The 23,073-nt window shown below is 35.6% G+C and overlaps 1 protein-coding gene and 1 long non-coding RNA gene across 3 annotated transcripts; one reads left to right on the top strand and one right to left on the bottom strand.

The window, feature by feature from the left end:
• Positions 1–2,369: 2,369 nt before the first annotated feature.
• LOC139978779 (complement receptor type 2-like) lies at positions 2,370–15,598 on the bottom strand. Of its 2 annotated transcripts, XM_071989270.1 has the most exons (10): positions 15,438–15,598; positions 14,382–14,411; positions 12,567–12,734; positions 11,960–12,142; positions 10,818–10,991; positions 9,995–10,171; positions 8,232–8,405; positions 6,923–7,108; positions 5,684–5,878; positions 2,370–4,677 (listed from the first exon to the last, which is right to left on the bottom strand). In XM_071989270.1, the coding sequence occupies exons 1-10, from the start codon at positions 15,487–15,489 to the stop codon at positions 4,610–4,612; spliced, it is 1,407 nt and encodes a 468-aa protein (XP_071845371.1). In that variant the 5' UTR covers positions 15,490–15,598; the 3' UTR covers positions 2,370–4,609. The 2 variants fall into 2 exon arrangements, with proteins under 2 accessions (XP_071845371.1, XP_071845372.1); XM_071989271.1 differs by lacking the exons at positions 14,382–14,411; positions 15,438–15,598 and adding an exon at positions 14,217–14,341.
• A 5,249-nt stretch (positions 15,599–20,847) lies between these two features.
• LOC139978236 (uncharacterized) lies at positions 20,848–21,511 on the top strand. Its single transcript, XR_011796929.1, has 2 exons — positions 20,848–21,026; positions 21,391–21,511. It is a non-coding gene; the product is annotated as an uncharacterized lncRNA (long non-coding RNA).
• The last annotated feature ends 1,562 nt before the right edge of the window (positions 21,512–23,073 follow it).

Here is a 23,073-nt window from a genome sequence, read left to right on the forward strand (position 1 = left end):
TTGTATAACTGTAATTGAGGGCGTATTACCCAAGTGTTATGATTGTACAAAGTGCACCCCTGGTGCTTTGAATCTGACAATTTACACAGAATAACCAATCTTTATAGGCAAGAAAATTCGTAAATAAGAAATGAATATGTAGCAAGTGGTATGACAGATATATGGTTAATAAATAATGAATAACACACCAGAAAAATTCCTCTTCCAGACCGGTTTCGTCCTTTTGGGACTCATCAGGCGAGGGTAAGAATCGAACCCCCGGATCCTGTGTCACAGACCGAAGCCCGTATCACTCGACTACAGTGATTCTACTGGTGCATGTGAATGCGTATAAATTGGCTTTGTATAACTGTAATTGATTACCCAAGTGTTATGATTGTACAGATTGTTATTACATTAGACTAGAGGACGTAATAATTGATATAGGCCAGTAAACAGTTATTCTTTCAGCATTCATAATTTTGGCGTAGTAACTAAAGCTGATAATATTATGTATATATCAAGTAATCATAAAATACAAAGATCCGCTCTGTATAGTTTGTTCTCTACATTTTATTCTTTCGTTGTTATTTTGATGCGCCTTAGAAATGATTATACTGGTTTCATTTTATGTCAGATTTTCTTTATATTCTGATATTTCCGTCGATTTACAACAATTATAGGACTTAATAGATTATATAAAAGTTGATCTCGGATCGGATTCGATGTGCTGCAAGCCTGCAGGTGAATTACCAATTCCTCCCCATACACCCCTAACCCAGTTTTTTTTTACCAAATTTGGGGGAGGGGGTTTCTTTTAAGGTTTTTGACCTTTTTTGTCCCCCTATGGAGCCAATTTAATTTGATTATAGGTCCATAGGCATACTTAAAAGGTATATGGAGTATTATGGTCCAATTTTTTTTTTTTTTTTTTTTTTTTTTAATTAAGAGCTTTTTCCAGGAAAAATTGGTATTCACGGTTCTCGATGGCGGCCATTTTGGATAATGGGTCAAAAAAACAAACAATCTGAGTGCTTGACACTCGAACCAAAATTGTTTTATAGACCCTGACCTTCAAATTAGTAGTGAAATCGTAACTTTTGCCTCAAGTTGAAATGACTGAGTGTCGGGGCCCCCCATTCCATGCCGCTCAATGACTTATTGCTCGCCTACAAGTTTACCCTAATAACATTAATAACATCAGCATGCTGTTTAATTAGTTTTATACAACATGCAAACACGTTATTTTTGCAATTTTCAGTAGCTCTGCACACTCACCACATTTACTAATGATTACTGCGAGGATCACATGCTCAATCAAAACGCGAAACATCTCTGCGACCATCATATTTACCAACCGTCGTTGTGTGTCTGTAAATGCGAACTGAAATCATACCGTCTGCAAGAAGTTTTCGTTTGTTTGTTATATAGCAAGTCCTTGTCCGTAGCACTTACACTAAAAGTATATGTATAAGTAGGCCTATACACACTTTATGTTTTTTCATGACCAAGCGACGAACGGTGTTCGGAAAAACCATTACGCACTCTTGCGATCAAGGTTATAACCTAACAGGGGCATCTATAGCATTATGTGACGGCCAAGATGTCTGGAATCTTTAAACAGTACCTGTTTGCCTTAATCGGTAAGAGGCATACAGACCAAGAAACCCACTGGGATTCGAACCCGGGCCTCCCGCTGTAGACGCGGACACACTAACCATCTATAGAGGCTATAGACGCTGATTGTATGTCTAGAGGTTCGAAACCGGTTAGGATGGTCCCGTGTTCCATTCTTTAATGTAGAAGTACTTTTGGGGAGTAGAAATCTTTGAATACAGAGGTCCCTTTCGTTGTATTATAAAAGAAATAGCACTGTACTAAAACAAAAGTCGCTTCGTTGGAAACAAAATATTAGAACTTGTGGTGCAGAATGCATTCGAATATCCCAAATGGCTTTCGAAGTTTATGCCTCGCCTCCCTCCTCCATCAACCCCTCCCCCATTCAATATTGATTCTTGTTGAATCCTGCTCTCCTCTGTCGCCTATCTACTAAAAAAGTTGGAACTACAAAAACTGATAACTCAATAAAAGACCTTGTCCGTCTAATGATTTTTTTTTTCATTTTTTTTCAAGAGGTTATATTCCTCGAGTCGCTGGTCTCCATCTTACAGTTTGTATGTTAATAATAAAGTATTTATAAGTCACCGGGCTTAATATCTACACTGATGGACCACATATAGAGCCAAAATAGTAAAAGGTATAATTAATTAAATCTACTAATTTCGTTTTGCTTTCATTTATTCGTTTAATGCTCTATAATATCTGTTGGTAAAGGTTGGAGATCTCTGTGATATCGTTATATATTCTAGAAAAGTAGGACACAACATGTGTAAATCTTCGTTATTTTTTTCAATAAATATCTCATGGTACCTTTCCTAAATAAAAATTATAACTTAGAGCAATAAATGTTTTAACAGTCAAAATGCGTTAAGTTATTAGTTAATTTTTGTTGATGCTTACAAAAGATATATTTGAAATATAACACTTTATTCTTATTACGTTAGTTGTAATGTTTCATCTCTGCTATATCATGTCACCTTTTCTTCTCTTATAAAAGTATTAAATTTAACAAAAAGTGCGTTCCTGTTCCATTTGTCAAATATAATTCCGCCAGCCTTGTTATCCTTCTAAGATAATTTCGATAGACAATTAAACATGGTTATAAGTAAACGTAACTATTTGAATCACTTGTGGCTCGACGATGTGATATTTAAAATTGATCCAGTCTTCAGCCTCGAGCGTATGGAAAGCCGTTTTAACATGTAATCAGGAACTTTAGATATCTCGAATTCAATTTTGGATATCTCAAATTCAATTTCATATATCTCGAATTCAAATTTCAGATATCTCGAATTCAATTTCAAATATCTCGAATTCAATTTCAAATATCTCGAAATCCATTTTAGATATCTCGAAATCCATTTTAGATATCTGAAATAGAATTTTAGTTATCTCGAATAAAAGCAATTCCAGATATCTATAATTCCCTATTAAATGTTAAAATGGCTTTCCATATTCCAGTTGCAATCATTTATTTCTAAGCTGTTTTTGGGAAGTTAGGGAAGTCCTGATAGTTATCTCCATCACATACAGCCTAATACTGATAGTAAGCTTTGGTGTCCTCTAAGCGTATTATGAAAGTAGAGTATCATATATTCCTGCATCATCTTTCCTGGACCTCCTGACTGATCCCGGGCTCATCTCTCCGGGCTCCCATCCTGCCCCATCCCAAGACTTGCAATATGCTTAGAGACGACATCGGTTTCTGATATTGTCCCAATCACATCAACAAGGACTCGATGTGAGGGGCGGTCTGCTGGCAGTTTATCCATTCGGAGGGACAAATTTGTGGGGGGGGGGGGTGGGTGGTTTCGCTCTTCTAGTGATGTTAGAATAATAGTATCTGGTATGTGTTTAAGAGTGTTTTTGGATAATGAACTAAATGATTTCTACATGGGCATGTCATTTGGTGCCAGATACAAACTGAACTATGCAAATTTAAAAGGATACTATCGTGCACTTTATTTATCAATTTCACACAATATTCAAGACTTACTTGCCCCTTATAACTAACACGTATATTTACAAAACGAGGTAAGAAAGAAAATTATTTCTAAAATGATAGAAATGAAATTTCGATGTCGTACTTGTTTTTCGTAACGAAGCTTTAATTTGACCGTTTTGGGTGTTGAGACTACCAATTAGATTAAACAGTGAATAATCCTAGCAAACAAAGTACTTCCTTATTCCCATTCAAGTTTTGTAAATTGATTAAGCCGGTACACTGTAGCAAAGAACATGTAATAATTACTCAAGAAACCTTTGACAAAAGCTTAAAGGGCGTCAGTATTGCTCACAAAAATACAAATGGTCCAAAAAAAGGACACTCGTGTCCGATCTTCAACAAGCACTTTTGCTGCCACTTTCAGTGCATTTGTTCCTCTTCTAGACTTTTTTTTTGTCTAATTGAAACCTCCTTTATTGTTGGGTATAATTTGCTGATTCAGATTCTTTATGAACGTTATTTTTAGCCATTTTTTCATGCTTAAATTTGATGACCTTTAAAACTGTGTGATTTGGCTAAATTTCCACCTGCGTACGACATGTACAAGCTATTTGAGTGCATAACGTGAGTTTGAATGCAGTTGATACCATACAATATGATCTGTACTGTGTCTTAAAATGATGTTCAAGAAACGGTGGAACGATATTTGTCTGTAGAAAAACTTTAAATATAAAAACATCTTAGTATCTCCAGCTGCTTGATTTTACATTGTTAGTTTAATTTATGAAACGAATATACAAAATTGTAGAGCATCATATAACAGGACGGCAATACGTTTGCAGGCCACGATCTAACATCATAATTTTCTAACACTTCCAAGCGTGGAAATTTGTTCCAAACCTGTTTAATATTTTAAGAAACAGTTTGATATCACGTTAACTTCGCTCATTCACAACCGACTGAAAATGTAGAAAACGACTATTTTTTCTCTAATAATAAGGCAGTTGATGATTTGTTAGCCCTAGCCTAAGCTGCTGTTTATGTCACTCAGTATTACACACCAAGTTATGTGAAATACTTTGGTATGAATACAGAGATAGAAATGAGAAGAATAGCCACACGATGAACATGACCTGTTGAGGAAGCAAAACATTAAAAAATAAATAATAAATGAACTCAATTATTTCTCTTTACATTTTTTGCATTTCATGACGTATTCAAGAGAAACCTTGTACTGAATTAAAAACATAAGGCATTACGTTTTAACATTTTTTCGTAAACGTGGATATAGATCTGCCGTTTTGATGTGTTCTTTATATGCAGGGTACAATGGGTACATGTGTTTGTTGTGGTAACAATGGTATACGTGCGTATTGTCAAACTAAATCGTAGCATTGGGCTATGCTTGGATATTGGCTGGGACTTGGTTGTGACTGGTATGAACCCTCCTCAGACCCAGGACACTGCAACATGTGTATAACTTAATTATCATAAGTTACAAAACAAGTTAAGCCCTTATGAATTGACAAACAAAATCTAGGAAGGTCAATCCCAAAACCCTTGAAAGAAAATATGTAAAATGCCGTAAGGGTAAACATTTTCTGTGAAAGTCAATGCTTGATGAAAACAACAATAATAATTGGCACCCCTCGTTCCATATCAAACACTTCGAAGCTTCAACCAACGCATCATTAGGCTTATATCATTTGATACCAATTGAACACAATGCAAGACATAAAGATATAAAATTGTATTTGTCGGAATGTTAGTCGAGCTTTGAGAAAATAAGACATTTCAAAATATGTAAATCGAGTTTCTCGTTGTAGAACCGCAGGCTAAAACAGACGACAAAGTAGATGCGGGGGTGGAGGGGGGGGGGGGGGGTTGTTTCTAACGTTGAAGGCAGTCGCTTGGAAAATGTCAACAAGCATAATATATGTCTGGTTGGTCTTCTTTATATTATTTCGAGTACCTTAAGTAGTCGAACTTACATACTGACTGCGAACATTAACAGTCATATAGGTCAACATTGTTCATAGTACATAGTATGATATGTGTAGCTTTGGTTATGGGAGCTATTTCATTAATTAAAGAGATCTCAAAAGGTTTTAGTTAACAATTTGATATAACACAATGTACCTGAACTGCATATCGGCAGGGATGGTGGGTTCCATTCGTTTTCATCCTCACAGGTAGCTGACACTGTCCCTTTAAGTTCCAAGTCTCCATCACAAGAGTAAGTAATAGTTTCACCGATGCTGTAAGAGTCCTTGCTAGGTTCAAAACGTAACCCATCGTCTGTGACAGCCGGAGCAGTGCACGTTGACACCTGGACTGATAGTGCAAACAGAAAGTATATAGGGCGTATGATTTCTTCCAAAGTGTGGTATCTTTAGTTTAGATTAACCCTGAAGGAGGACTGTACTGGATGTATTGATGGTAGGCCTTTAAATCGCAAAAGTAATCGCCGGAAATCAATTCTCCCGTTCAACTATTGTCCAATAATCATAAGAGATATACGAGACTCATTAAGAGAATATTCCGGTAGCTGAAGTTGACTTTACCTGAAATTTCCTGCGTCTTTAGGTCAAATCGACATTCTCATAACATTTATTTGTCGCAGTTATGGACGTTTCATATTTGGTTGCAATTTATAAATGCAGCTGACAGCAATAGATTGAATGATGTAATTACGGCAATTCATGGGAAAGATAATGGTTTTGAATTTCTTAATTATAATTGTAATATAGTTTACGATTTTTCTAAGAAAGGTTGCATTTTCATTAAAATTATTATAAAAAACACAGATGACCGCGACAGTTATAGGAACAAATCTCAAATGAATGAGGTTTTTACGATACGTCAACAAGTAGACTATAAAGAAAACTTAATCTTTTGAAGAACATTTGCCGTTATCACATCACAGACTCCTTAATGTGATCAACTACATGGGATAATCCAGGATTAAGGCAGATTAAACAGATTCCATTCAATCAACCAATTCCTCGAGTTAGGAACAGGTAATGAGATGGCATTTTCACCTTACAGTGTGGAAGTTTTTTCTTTTTAAATATCATATTGTTTGCGACCAAAATATCCCTTATAGTACCAACACCTTCTGTAACATGAGTTATTGTTTAATTCCTGAAGTCCTGACTTACACAAATCTACCGGCTGGATAGAATCCGCACCTTTCCTTACATAATTATACCAAGATTCAATAGCATCTCCCTGATTAAACTTCGGACAGATCATTTGAATAAATAATTTTTTTCACGTCAGTAAATATTAGAAATTCAAAACTAAGTATTACTTTTAATATCTGCATAACATCAATAAACAAGAAACCATGCAGGTTAGATAACTATGCCGTTGTACCTGATTCACAGGTTGGTGGTGTCATATCCCACAGATCTTGATCCACACAGGTGCTGTTTGAGTTGCCAACCAGCATCATGTCATCAGGACATGAATATTCAATGACCTCGGAACCATTGTAGACTGCCTTGTTTGGTTCCAAACTCAAATCTTCGTCAGATATTTCGGGGAGAGTGCACGTGAATTCTGCATATTGATATAATTACATGAAAAAATAGATATTATATATCACAGGAACATTCAATGATCAAACTTAAAATCCCCTTTTATTCGCATATATTTTAAACGATACAAGCTGAGATATGCTATCATTAATCCCACTTTTAGTCAACGTCAGATCATAATAATAAATTACATTTATATAGCGCTTAATACAGCGTTTCAAAGAGCTTTACGAAGTAGGAAAGAGACACAGGAAACCAAGGAAAAAAAACTAGCAATCAAACAGAAATGTTTTAAGTTGTCATTTGAAAATACAGAGGGAGGGAGAGTCACGAACGTGAAATGGGAGTTTGTTCCAAAAAGAAGGCGCAGCGACAGAAAAGGCACTATCGCGATAACGAGTGCGGGTACGTGGATCAGGAGTTCATTGCAAATGCGCATGATAGGAAGAGCGAAGCGTATACCGGTACATAGAACAAAAAGCATAATATGATATACTATGATAACTAATGAAGAAAAGCTATGTCAATGCAAAACACTGTGTTTTTTTACTAGGAAGTTAATGTCCATTCAATACCAGAACGCCCAGTCGCTGGTAGTCATAGTGACCGAACTGATCCAAGAGGAAACCAATATCTCTTCTTTCTACGAGTATAGATAAATAATCTCAACGATAAACTTATCCGGATTACAGTACAAAGTTATACTGTCAGTCAGGCTAAGTTCTGTATCACGTGAAAACAAGTCATATAAATTGATTATAACTTTATGTGCTAGCTTAGGCTTAGTCCTACATTACGTGATGACAAATAGGTTAGCCTAGCCTAAATACTATATGACTTTATTACGTTATAATGTTATACTGTCCGTCAGGCCAAGCTCTACACAATGTGAAAATGTATAGTGTAAAATCAGTTATATATAGTTTCCTAACATTGAAAGTATCAATGTTTGCGACTAATTACCGCTTCATTTCTAAAAAACCCCAAAAAGAACAAACGGTAATATAAGACCACGGCATGGAGAAATGAGTTGCACTCTTCAACTCAAGTCAACTCAATCTTAGACACATTTGCCTGGCTTTTCCATGATTGGTGTAAGTGGATCACGTGATAGATATATGATTTTAAAGATTACTATAGGTTACCATAACATGTCGGGGGTGTGCCGCCATTTTCCCAAACCCCATTGTCACACGTGTCGGTTGCTGTTCCGTTGATCCCATAACCTCTATCACAGGAAAACTGAACACTTTCTCCGTGGAGGTTTCCTCCTGTTATTTCACCATTTTCAGGGGCAATTATGGGTGGATTACAATCCACTGAAGAAAAAAAAACCATCATGAAAATGATATTATTTGGCTTGAAAATAATAATTATAACTCAAATTCACACTCGTCTGTAATGCAATGGAATTGGATAATAAATAAAATTTTGGTCAAGACCCATTATCGTTTTATTTATTTACTTGAATAAAAGAAGGAAACGCTTAACCAAAAATACACTTTTGAAGTTTATCGCACTAAATCAAAGAAGCAACATAACATGATCCTTACGATGGCCATTTGTGTTAACAATAAACCTATATTTTACACCATGGCCCCTGTGTGACTTTCAAGATATTGGCGATCGGTTTAATATTTAGCTGAAATTACCACGGACCACATTGGCGTCAAATCCTATAACATTCCTAACATGACTTCAGCTCCATTTTATATATCCACTACGCAAAGCTTTATCTAAGTGCAGAGAAACCCAACAGCCAAATCTTTGCACAGAGCTGTGAGACAAGAGACACACGGAAGTGATGATTGGTGAGATTCAAAGTGTCAAATTAAAACGAAGCTAAATAGGGACCTGTCTAAATTGTGGTCTGCATATTATTATGTTTGATCTGACAACACCTGACAATCACCTCTGTTGATAGTGCACTACGCAATCTGACTAAACGTATATATTTGTATGTATTTTAGATCCCCCTGCAAGTAGGAACTCGCGAAGAAGCCATCATTGGCTTATCAAAGCCGCAAGCTGACCGAAGTCAGTCTCTTAGATTCATATTTAACGTCCATGATTATGAATTGTCAATTGTCAACAAATCTGTAACTGAATGACATACATTAATCTTGGAATGACTCGAACTAGGGACCTCATGATTGAAAGGCACCAACGTTAACCACTGAGCTAACACTCAACAGTGTGGAGTTATTTACGTTTATTTACCTATATGCTAAGAGATACCATTTTGAGTTTCGTTTTCACAATTTTGTTTTCCTGTCTTAAACGTTGTGCTATTGTCCTCTATTAGCAAAAACGGATTTAATAAAAAATAATTAAGTCAAGAAAGAAAAAGAAAATGTTGATAAAGTGTTTATCTATAGCCAAAGGCACCTGTAAGTAAGTCTTTAATAGGGCCTAAAGTTTCGATCTTAGTAGGATCCATTTCAATGGCGAAATGTCAGACTGTTTTCCTTTGAAGAAGATCATGTAAGGTCTTTCAACTTTCATATATAAGTTCAAAGAAAGTGAGGTTGTGTAAATATCTTATTAATCTACCACAAACGAAAGGTCAATGAAAGGATAATGGTTGAAAAAAAGTTTAACAAAACGCAATTCATTTGTTATTCACAACCTGTAGCAGCCCACTGTTAATTTATTAGTGTGCTATTAAACTATATTGTTTACCAGTTACTGATAATAACTTCAATATAACTTTAATAGCCAAAAAATTGTATGGTTTCAATGATAATAGATATAACCATATATAATCTGGTATTTAATTGACGAGAAATGTCTTGAAATACAACGATGCAGAAATAAAGACCTTTCAATAATTAAAACAAAAAGACAAATGTAAACTTTCATCTGAACCACTAAATACTTTTTGAGGAATGAAGTTTAAACGGCTTACTATAGCACTGGTCCGGAACGGTTCCTCCAACAGTACTATCAGAACAGGTGAGAGTGAATGTGATCTGTTGTTCATAGGAGTAACCACCGTTACACGTGATGGTCTTAGTACCCCCGTGAGAGAATGTACTGCTGGTTGCTGAATTCGAATTTGGTACAGGATTTACGTTGCACCTTCCTGTTTGAAGGAATAAGAAAAACACGTTGTATGCTATGTATGACTCGCACTGAGTAGCCTTTGAATATCCTACCGTGTCCACTCACTAAAAGCTGTATAATTCGTTGAATTGTATGAACCTACCGGTACAAAGAACATAAGGCATAATATGATATACTATGATAACTAATGAAGGAAAGTCAATGCAAACTACTGCTTTTTTTTACTAGGAAGTTCATGTCCACTCAATACCAGAACGCTCAGTCGCTGGTTGTCATAGTGACCGAACTGATCCAAGAGGAAACAAATATCTCTTTTTTCTACGAGTATAGATAAATATTGCATGGTAATATAACTTAGGTTTTCTTTGCCTACTAAAGTCCTGTCTTAAAACATTTCTCAGTTTATAAAAAATTCTTACCATACCATGGATAAGATGAGATGATTAGTTAGAGATTGAACCAGATCATAAAATAGTATAACCATACGGTACATAGGGTTGGGTTAATTTAAGCTGCACTTCGTTAGTTTTAGCTTCACAAACCATACAGACAGACAAACAATTTTAAAAACTTTAGACATCTTGGAATATGTCAAGGAAATTTAATCTATCTCTTAATGGTTAATTCATAGTCTTATAGAAAGATGATGACTGTAAACTCTTTACTAAAACATGAAGGCACTTCATCCCAGGTTCCGTCGGATTGACAAGTGATTGTTGTCGATGCCCCTGATTCCAAGTCACTTCCATCGTAGCAGTTAACCTGCGCCGAATCACCATTGTTAAAGGGACCATTCGTTGTAAGATTTCCATTCAGAATATTTGGCGATTCACATGAGGCTGAAAAGAAAAAAAGTATATTCGTCTTTCTTTAATCTTCTAAAGTGTCAAGATTACGAAGAAAAAATTCTTCATCAATGTCCACAACTATGTCCACTACTACATATAAAAGGCCGAAGTATTCATGAATATGGTAAATAAGAGAATATATGCATTAATCAGTTTGTGTCTCCTGTGTGGTTTGTTGTTGATTGTTGCATGCCCCCACCCCCCCCCCCCACCAAGACACATTTTGTTCTCGCTGGTATCCAATGCATACTGCTTATAAAATAACAGAGATCGTGTTGACTTAAAAGAAAACATTTCTCCCTGATAAATATTATCAAAAGAATAATAAATAATAAATATATAAAAATATAATAGTTACCAAATTAAAATTCAATATTATCAAAGCGTTTAAAGAAATAGAAATCAGTAAGAACCCTTATAAAATAAATTCAGTTATTTATAGGACAAAGAGACAAAGGATGGTTATAAATGTCGTGTCAACTGGTTTTAGAATATGCAACGCAGCTCGATAAAAGGAAGAAAGAAAGTCTCTCAATTGGCGGTGTATATTGAACGATTCGATTCATAAACTTTATTTTGGCTTAGCGCCACACAGAGCAAATACAGCTTCCAATATTAAAGTATGAATCTTGAACATGATTTGATGTAACTTAATATGACTTGACTATCATGAAAACATCTTTGCATGTTCCATTAGAATTACTGCAGTGAGAGAATTGAAGTTGTCTCTGCTCACAGAGATTAACATTGCTAGCAATGAAGGGCTGATAGTATTAAGAATGTTTCCCTGGATAAGGTGTACGAGAGATAACATACACTGTATACTGAATTTGGTTGCATTATAGCAGCAATTTGAACATGCATCTTATCTGTGAGCTTATTTTATCTGTGTATGAAGAGGGATAACCATGCTTTGTCATAGGTATGTTGTTGATTGTATTTTTACATGTGTTTCTCACCAATACAAATCGGTACTGTAGCAGGATTCCAGACATCTTCATCGTCACAGGTGGCGGTACCGGCCCCTGTTAGTGTGTAACCTTGATTACACGTGTAGGTTATAGTTTCCCTGGCATTATAGATTTCTTTATCTGGAATCACATTAAGTGCGTCTCCGAGTGGTGGTTTGCCACAATTGAAAACTAAAAAGAAATATATAAAACACAATGAATAAAGATTGGAAATGTTAAGAAACCTGACTTCGACAAGATCAGATATGAGGTATAGAGAGGTATATATATCTGTCTGTTACTGAGAAATGTACTTGACGATCCACATCCATTTCGAGAAGGCTCGTTTTAAAGTTCTTCTTAACACTTAAACCTATTTCTTTCAGAATAATACTAAACTTTGAACAACTTTTGCTGGTCTTCCTTAGACTGAAAAATCAAGAATATCATAGTCGTGATGAAAAGAAAATAGATTTATGACAGTTTTATGGTCTTACTGCATATAATTACGCTTCAACAGAGAGCAATTTCTGTTTCTATTTGAATTCATGTAAGCATGTATGCATGGTTGTTCATGTTAAAGACTTAATTTCACAGAAGCTGTTCAAATACTTACTCTCGCAAGTCGACGGTGGAAATTGCCAGGTTCCACCATTAAGACACGTGTTCATTGGAGGTCCACCTAAGTTTCCGGAACAAGATATGGCAACTTGATCCCCAACATCGTAACACACTTTCGTTGGATTCAAAGTCAAATCGGTAACAAAGTAGCTGGCGGGGCATTCTGTATTAAAATGTAGTATCAAACAAAAATGCTTGTACTAAAAAGTCCCATAAAGCCAACATGATACATGTAAGGAATAACACGATAGGATTAATCTAAAGCAAATATATTCCTTGTAACTTATAGGTATGTTTGTCGTTCTTATTGATACCAACGTCGCCAACACCAAAAAAATAGCAAAAATGTTAAAAATGATCGGAACAGAAAGAATGTGTTTTATTAGACTATGGAAAATCAACTCCTCAATACTGGACAGAACATAATTTGTACTACTACGACTTAGACATTCGGTAAATTATGGAAAAGTAAAGGCTTTAAGGATCATCAAAACCCGCCCCTCGGCCCCCCCCCTCCCTCGCCGTGTAACAAGTTAAACATTTAGTAGAGGTTTTCAAAAGTACCTTTCTGAGAGGATGTGACTCTCCAAATTAATTCAAAACATAGCAGGGTTCAATTAGACGATAACGTGTCTATGGAAGAGGAATAAATATTCTGACGATGGCAGTGCTCGTTGAACCTAACTAACAGTGACCATCATATAACCATCTAGCATATTTGAGGGCAACACGGTGACCATAACATGATTCGTTGGGATAATAGTTAATCGTTCCGTTTGCTAAACTCGTTCGCGCAGCGTATGCTGTAAACACGTCGTTATGACCACGGTAAACACCATTAAGGTTTCATCCTCATATAAATTTCTTGGGGAGTATGGAATTACGGGGGGGGGGGGGTGGGGAGGTGAAAATCGAGCGGCGTATGAGGGAAATGTGCGTAGCTGTATGTCCTTTTGGATTCTGTAGTACATTGACCACGGGATGTGAATAAACGTAAGAAAAAAAAAACAAAGAAAATAAAACAAAGAAAACAGCACGCTAGAGGTAGTCGGAGGGAAAGTAGAAGACACTTGATAAGAAGCCAAACCCAAACATAAGAGTGACGTATTAGAAACGATTGTTTTTATGCCATTTAACTACCATTTATTTACAAGTTAGTTCATTTTTAATCATTAAAACAACATTTTATGTCCAAAATTTAATGTGATGCTTTGTTTGTCTTCCATTGGGAACCTTGTCGATTTAGTCATAATTTCTATATCCAGGTACAGACTCTGTGAACTAATTTAGCAAATATGTTTCTATAGTCTTTCCTTTATCCGCTCACTCTGTTCATATGTTATAGCTCCATATGTTACTTCCATATGTTAGCTCCATATTGTTGTTCAGACTGTCTAACTCAATTGGTGGTCATACCGAAAATCAAGAGGAGAGCTAAATTGTCCACAGTTTACTAACTCAATTAAGTATTCTCCTGGTTTATAGAACTATACTGATAAGTCATGTCTTAACGGTCATCTGTTTGTGTCTATGTGTGCGTGTGTGCCGGGGGAAGGGGTGGGGTAGGGTGGGGTTTGGTGATCAGAAGTGGACTGATATAGTAAGCAGTGTTTGAATGCAATTATAGAAACATGATCATACTCACGCCCTGTAGAACACTGTCCATGGATGTCATCTGTTTGTGTCTATGTGTGCGTGTGTACCGGTGGTAAGTTGGGGTATGGGGTGGGATGGGGTTTGGTGATCAGAATTGGACTGATATAGTAAGCAGTATTTTAGTGCAGTTATACAAACGTGATCATATACTCACGCTCTGCAGTACACTGTCCACGGATGTTTTCTGTTGAGAAATGAAAAACAAACAAAAAACCTGTGATATCTAACAGCAAGCAAATTCATTGTGACGTCAAAGCAAAAGGGTATATCTCGCCTTCAAATATAATTATTTCAAAATGATATTTGTACCTCTTTGAATGTTTAATTTAGTGCATTCGATTGAGAAGATATAAACTTGAAGATAATTACAACTTTGGAAGGTGTGCCCACTTTGATATCATACAGAATCTAAAAAATAAAAAATAAAATTTTTCAGCATTATTTAAAAATTTGGAAAATATGGCATCAAGGTTCCATATAAGCACCCTCCATATTATCAATCTTACTGAAAGGGGCCACTCCTCCTTTTAAACCCCTCCCTGGACTACAAAGCAACTTAATATAGTATCTCCCTCCACTCGAATTTCGCCCTCCCTCCTGTCGAATTTCTTCTCCCCCGAGGGTCATGTTCGCTTAAAATAAATATTTCTGTTGAATCAGCTAATTTCATCAAGGAATCAGTTTGGAGGGATTTTAAAAGAGCAAAATACGGGCCTATGTAAAGTGGATATGATGGAAATAAGAAGGCAAGGGAAACCGTCTTAACTTAAGCACAGAAATATATTTTATATATTCCAATTTCCTTGAAATGTTTATCGCAATGTGTAGCATTTGTTAGCTATAACATTACCAAAAGAAAGGAAATTTGGACGTGACGGGTGGGTCAGGTCTGTTTTACCGCAGCCGACTGGGGATGGGAAGGGCGAGGGGTGGTAGAAGCATAATGATTAGGGAAATTCCCCTATGTCCCCTACCCCCCTCAAGCTTCGACGAGCTGTACAGTAAAAAATTTAAAGCAATTAAATATAATAATTAAGAAAGCAGAAATTCTATATGTTGGCCCTGTCATGTACCGTAGTCTTAAGGTATATTCATTTATGTTGGTATGTTAATACTACAAAGCAAATTAAAAGAGTAACTAAAATACAATATATGATGTTAATGTCGGTTAGTGAAGATTCTTATTATAGCAAGTTTGATTGAGACTTACCGAATACACCGAATAGAATCAACGTTAAGCACAAGAGACCTTGCGGAGACATGTTTAGTCCTTTTTATAATTAACTACGAATACAAGAAAAGAGGTATAGTTGGCCTGTTGAGAAGGCAAAGTGTAGGCTCCTGATTAGCAAATATCTTTGAACCCATCCCAAATAGTAGACTAGTAAAGGTTGTCAAAGCCAGTCGGGTACGAGGGTCAAGTTGACTTTAAGGGTTACGAGCGTTACACCCTTCTTTAAATATTTGTACCATAAAAGAGACAAACACGTTTAAAAAGAATAAAAAGAAAATATTTCCCTTGTTCACTTTGATTAATTTTGTTTCCACAAGTGGCAAAGATATCTCATAAATTGGTTGTTTATGGTTTCCTCAAATTTTTCGAAGAAAAAAACCCTCGAGTTACCCAATGTTTGCAGTAGATCATGCTCATTAAAACTACAGACTTCCGTCGTAAAATAAGCATGCGACCCGGAAGACGATAAACAGACTAATCGTATTCTTGCATATATTTACCTGTACTCGTATTATTACATATACTTACCCGTACTCGTATTCTTACATATACTTACCTGTACTCGTATTCTTACATATACTTACTTGTAATGGTATTAATACAGAAAATTACCTGTACACTTGTATCTTATATCATCATAAATCAATCATTCAGCACAGTACAATTTTCCCATCAAATATTTCAAACGCAGAATCGACCGACCTTTAGCACTGCAATCTATTTTGAAGTCAGTCTCTGCCATAAACTGCAAGATCTTTTGACTAAAACAGATCATGGAAAGCTGTCTAAAGGTTATTGAACAAATATAAACAACAAACTGTTTGATTTGTTGGCTTTCTAGATCCTCTTAGCGGTAATACAGAGGTATTGGGCGGGTTACTTTTACAAGAGTTAAACTTATAGATTGTATTGGCAAGGTGATATGACACATCAGGAGTAAATGATGTTATTTTGTATTGAATTTCCCAATCTGTCATACTACTTGCTACACATTCATTTCTTATTTACGGCTTAGCTTGACTATAACGAGTGGTTATTCTGTGTAAAGCGAGTACGAAATTATTATTTGAAGAAAATACATTACAGTATTATTGCTTTTTATTATTACAAAATTAAAAAAAAAGAGTTCCGTTTGAAAGAGGAAATCTGAAAGGCAAGTCATATTGCGAAATCATGGAAAATGCGTCATTTCTTGTTTCTTTTCTCTCCATGGACATAATTTCATATCCTAAGAAAAATGTTATGACTCATTGTTTGTATTGTCTTGAAGCGGTCTCATGTTAATGTTTATCCCTCACTGTTACCAACAACAAAGTTGTAATCTCTGTGTTGATGATGACAGCTTGAGAGCCACGTTAAATGGTTTCTCCCTTTGTCAATGTAAAATACCATTTGCGAATCAAAATGAGACTGTTTGCAATTCCTAAGTTAAATAATATATAGTAATGTGCTTTGATTTCACTTAAATAATGAATTTTAAAATTGCAAAAACTTATTCGTACTTCAAGAAGTAAAAGACATTGAAAAAGCCAATGACTATTAGCTCTGCCGTGTCCCACTATGTATTATTGACGTTGTCGCAAAACTGATGTAGACGCGAGATCGCCAAATATGGGAAACTGGTGACAATACAAAGTTAACGAGCTCAAAAGTGTTATCCAGGCATCTTTATATTTCGTCTGCCTTCGATTATCTCTAATGTACGTCGAGTGTGCATATCTGTTGATGATGATTCATTAATCTTGACGTCTTCACAAATGTGCGCTTTAGATAAATTCAGCCTAACTTGAGGACAAGTTTAGAACAAGACGATAAAGAAATGATACAATTAAACATGGTAATGTATAAGTAAACTAAGAAGGAGAAACATGTACTAATGACACCTTGAACGACGCGTTCTTGCATTTCACATTTCAACTTAAATTGTTAGAAGCAAATGGAGATTTTGATACTTTGATTTCCAAAGCTATAGTGAAGTGATCCAAAAATGGCCTCTATTACCGAAGCTTTTCATTGGCAAAGTTGTTTTAACGTCCTCTTATCACGAGATTTAAAAGTTACATGTAATGAGGCAAACAGAGATTGAATGAAAATCGAATTGTTTCAAATATAAACAAATATACCACATCTTACTTCAGAAAACAAGAAGAAGCGCCTCCGAACGTTCGATATATAAATATATGTATGTATGTTTTCTTTCAGATTTTTATCTATTTATAGCTGTCGCCATGGCGGTAGATGTTTTATTAAAAAATTGTATTCGAAATGAAGACGTTATAAATTACTATTGGCTTTACATTTTGCAAAGGAAGCGAAAGTATATATAATTGTTGTGTACACCCTTATTTGCGCAATTTACAGGTATAGGCTACACTTGTTTTCGTTTGATTGTTTCCTATATCTATTTCTAGTTTGGGTTTTCGTTTTCAATTTCTTATTTTGGGAGGTGGTCTCCTTCACACAATTAATGAAGACTGTGTATACGTGTCAGTATATCATTACATTGGAGGACGTAATAATCGATATAAGCCAGTCGATTGTTTTGATATAATGTTTCTTCTGTCCATTCTGAAAATAGAGGGCACTGGTGATCGATTTTAACGTGATCGTCCATTTATATTACGGTACGTTGCCTTCATTGCGTAAGAACTTGACGTTACTTTAGGTAATGTTCAATGACGGTTTCCTATGGTCAATACAATACAGCAATATTGTAATTTAAAGTATAAGTGAAACGAAATTTATATTTTCAAATATCGTACACTTATTTCGCATAATTTGTAGACCTGTAAGTAATACGATTAATGCAGACCTTTCATTGGAGCCACTCAATTAATTATAAAACTAAACTAATTCAAAACGAATTGTTGCATTATAACATTCTCTGCACGCAAATAATAAAGCCTAAAATATTTTGTTAGATTCTTGCAGTTTTAATATCTCGAGAAAGTTGTTTGACTATGGTTTAAAGGATCACTCTTTTTCATTGAAACACCAAATAGTAATCCTCAATCCACTTTAACAATAACACCGCAACTTCACAGCGAATGTAGTGGATTCCAGAAGATCCAAATCCGAGTCCAGAAATGAATAGGTCACGGGTAGTGAAGCCCTGGTAGGTTCGATGATTTATTTCACAGTAATTGGTCACATCTTCCTATTGTCTTTGTCTGACAGGCTCTATAGAGGGTCCGAATGTACGATTTCTAGCAATACTGAGGTTAGACTTGAAGTTGTCTCTCTTTGACATAACAACAATACGTTGTTTCAAGCTATACTTGTCTTTCTATGATATAGATGTACAGCTATTACCTCATGAGAACAAACTTTGCACCCTTCTATATCCAATAGACCACACATGCTTGCCCCATCCACCACTTTTGGCAGGGACAACCCCAAAATAGAAGCTTGGTATATCTTGTGGAGTATTATTTACGAAGAACCATAGAGGACCTATGGGCCCTCTTGACCTTGAGGCAATTGGCCTCGCTTTAGTCCTAACCTCATCTTCTTATCGGGTAAACCGGCACTGCTAATAAGCCTGTAATACCTTCACGGCAGACACACACATGCACACACACACGTATAGAGGAATGACCACGATTTGCACAAATATTATTATGAATCCTGGCAGTCATCAAGACTGTTGAGATCATCAATAAATGATTAAAACTGCCGGATAATCACAAACCTTTGGGACCAAGGAACAGTCAAATTATGTTATTTGTTGATATGTTATTTTTTGTATGGTACAGACTAGTAAACACAGTCTAGTCAAACATTTGCATGAGTGACAAAGAAAAAGCCAATGTGGTATGAAGAACGCTACTCCAGATTTGTTCAAATGATAAATCTCAACAGTTCTCCTTTTAAATGGAAACATCCACATAAAAAACATAAGCCAATATTGTGCATGCTATAGATTTTGAGACTATACACGATTAATATAAATACTTAAGCGTCACTAAGTGTAAGATAGTCCATACGGAGCACCCGTTTGTGCAAATGACGTCATTGTAAAGTAATCCGAAAATTCTCGTCTTCTAAATGAGAGAGATCAGAGTTAAACTAAAATAATTTGTTGTGTTCCGTGTATGCATGTTCATCATTATAAGTTAGTTGCAGTTTGTTGTGTGCTTCCCAACCATGACCTATAGTAGCCACCAAAATGTCTTCCCTGAAAGAGACAACAAAAAATATATGATCGGGAATTAATCTATTCTAGTTTAAACGCATCCGTACGTTTCAACTTTACTTTCATTAAGTATTAAGCGATCTCAATAGCTATAATAAATATATTTGATTGGTTCCCAATAAATTCGAAGTCAAAATATCTCACGTGAAAATGTGTGAGGTCACCATACAAGCATTGTCGGTCTTACAGTCATATCTTTCCATAACTCGCCGTCAGAGGCAAATCCAACTAAAGAATTCTGATCAAAGGTATATGTAATATAATACAAGAATTTCAGAAGATATAACTTGATCGTTACGGTAGAAGATGAATAGAGTGTGCCGGGATATTCATAATGGTACGGGAACGTTAGTTTGTTGACCGCTCACAACTAATTAGTGTAAATACAACATAGCCAATATAAAGCTAAATCCTCTTTTTTCTTTGTTTTTGTCCCAGTTTTTCTTGGCGGCGAAACTTGGGTATTCGTTCAGTTTGCATGATGCTCTCATCCAAACTGTTGTAAAAGGCTTTACTCTTTGTGTTTCTGTTTTTCAGTGATCGGGTTAATCGCATCAAGCTTAGATCAGGCAGGGTAAGTATACCTTGATGCAGATGATCACGAATGTCGTTACCAGCTTGTGCGTTCATCAGCTATTCATCGAAGTATGCAGGAATTTAACTGCTGTATTGTTATTTAAATTAACAGCTAGACTCCCATACGGAAAATGATAAAAGACTGGTGTATCTGATCTATCGATGTACTGTATAGACCCTTCAAATGCAGCCCTGTCTGTGTACACTGTACGTGGGCTTTCAGTATATAGCCTTTATAAGCAGACGACAACTTAACCACTATACCTGCAATGGGACTGGGGTTGAGAGTGGAACAAGTTGTTTGTTTGCACAGGCTCTATTTTGGATGGCCATTCTTAAATAGTAACTTCATTTGCACACTTCGGAATGGATTATCTTCTCCACAGTTTTGGTACTGAATTATCTTTATGTTAAAACCAATAATATTTATGGACAAATGTTTCTTACCGCGGTTTCCAGTAGAACAATATTATATATCTTATCATTGACAGATAATATAACCGTAAAAAATGTCGTTTATTCCACACGAACAAGAATGCTGTTGGAGAATTCAGTCTTAAAGGAACTAAAAACAGGATTTTCGGAACAAAATTCAGGAGTTTCGGAATATAAATACAAGATTTTCGGAACTAAATACAAGATTTTCGGAGGCTAAATCCAGGATTTTTGGAATTAAATTCAGGATTTTTGTAACTAAATATGGGATGTTCTTGTGTTCTCGGAGTGATTGAATTCATGACGAAACCTGCGTAGATCAACCCTTTAACCAGATAGTGAGGCTCTCTGCCCATTTTGTAAGTGGATTTGTTTACAAGTTAGATAAGGCCTAGTCTGTTTCGTATATGTATACAGATATTCAATGATAAATCTAGTTTGTAAGTGATGTAAACCACAGATAATCATAATAAGTTAACTCTAAAAGAGTTCTAATTAGCCACACATTCATATTTAAACATATTATGTAAGTGATGTAATACACATATATATTCATAAATAGATTAGCTATGTCAGTTGTTTCAGCCACAAATATTCATAGATAGGCTAAACGTGTTTCGCATGTGTTTTAAGCCACATATATTGAAGCAAATAATCATAGACTCATCTATTATTGAAGGAATGTAAGCCACAGATATTTATGTTTTTCGTATGTATTTGCAGGATTTTCGGAACGAAACACAGGATTTTTTTGCGTTCTCGGAGGCTGATTGGATTCCATAAAGGAAAAAACTACTGGATTTTCGTGCGTTCTCGGAGTGATTGGATTAAAAATGGAACCTACGTAGATCAATGAACTGCTTTATGGCAACCCTCTGCCCCGGATAAGGAGGTTCTCTGCCTATACGCCTTACGGAACACAAACAATCAAACGGCGCCATTTTGAATTCCCTTGACTTGATACTTTCAAGTGATATCTTTATTTCCAACCTAAGTTGTGTCGGATTCCTTTTGTCAATCGTGGTGATCGTCTGGTCTTTTACTTCGCCGGTCCGTGGTAAGTAACTAGGGACAGTAAGGGGACCGAGGGGAAGGAAGGAACAGATGAAGAAGAAAAACCGTGAGTACTCTTTTTTATACTAAATGTTACGGATCGTCATACTAACAATGGCAGAAGTCGCACTCAAAACAATTTTATCGACGTACATTGAGATCCCATTTGAGACCCAATTTAAATAATTTATTCAACGGATACGACACAAAGCTTAATGAATTACAAATCCTAACGTAAATTATAAATAATTATTTGTAATTCCACACTAACTACGCATAGTCAAGATAAACCATTTATTCTGTCGATTAAAAAAGTGTACTTAAAACTCGGACAATTTTAAAATATCTAATTAAAGTGGGAAAGTAAACAAATGTAATCGATACAAAACGGGCTTTTAATTACTTAATTCCATATCCATTACAAATCCCAACAACTTATCTCGCTGATAAGTGGATCAACTTAAACCAGCGGTTATAAGATATCAGACATTTCATTCTCCTTTAAGGGAACACAATATTTAGCCCATGCCTCTACGTTCTCTCCACGTTCTTCAAATTTGAAGACCACGAAATTATCCATTTTCTTAATTTGCCTCGTATCTCACTTGCATCTTCAACGCTGATGGCGAAAAGAACAAATTTAGGATTTTGCTGTACACCACTTTTCAGTTTTGTCTTTACAGCAAGCGCACGTTTGTAATGAATTTGTTCTGAGAAAATTATTATGAAGCTGAAGGCGCTTCTATTGCATTACACTTGTATTTAAAGTTCAGTAATAAATTTTGCTTTCAAATATTTTATTCATTAAAAGATCTAGTTTTCAGCGAAAAAGGTACATACTTTTGCTTCCATGAAAGTATGTCGCTTGAATACAGTAAGTTATCTAATTTTCACAACAGTGTTTTACGCTTGTCACAAGTTGTTTGTAGTTATTTAAAAAATGTAGGCTTAATCTGCTCTATTACTGTAGTGTATATATTTAGAGATACAACTATTTTGTGCGTATTGTAGGCCACAGCTATACATATATACAGCTGTTATGTTAGTGTTGTAAGCCACAGATATTCATAGATACAGCTGTTATGTTAGTGTTTTAGGCCACATGTATTCATAGATACAGCTGTTATATAAGTGTTGTAGGCCACATATATTCATAGATAAAGCTGTTTTGTTAGTGTTGTAGGCCACATAAATTCATAGATACAGCTGTTTTGTTAGTGTTGTAGGCCACATATATTCATAGATACAGCTGTTTGTTAGTGTTGTAGGCTTCATATATTCATAGATACAGCTGTTTTGTTAGTTTTGTAGGCCACAGCTATACATATATAGAGCTGTTATGTTAGTGTTGTA

Source organism: Apostichopus japonicus, chromosome 13 (genome assembly GCF_037975245.1).
Source record: "Apostichopus japonicus isolate 1M-3 chromosome 13, ASM3797524v1, whole genome shotgun sequence".
Lineage (NCBI taxonomy): Eukaryota > Metazoa > Echinodermata > Holothuroidea > Aspidochirotida > Stichopodidae > Apostichopus > Apostichopus japonicus.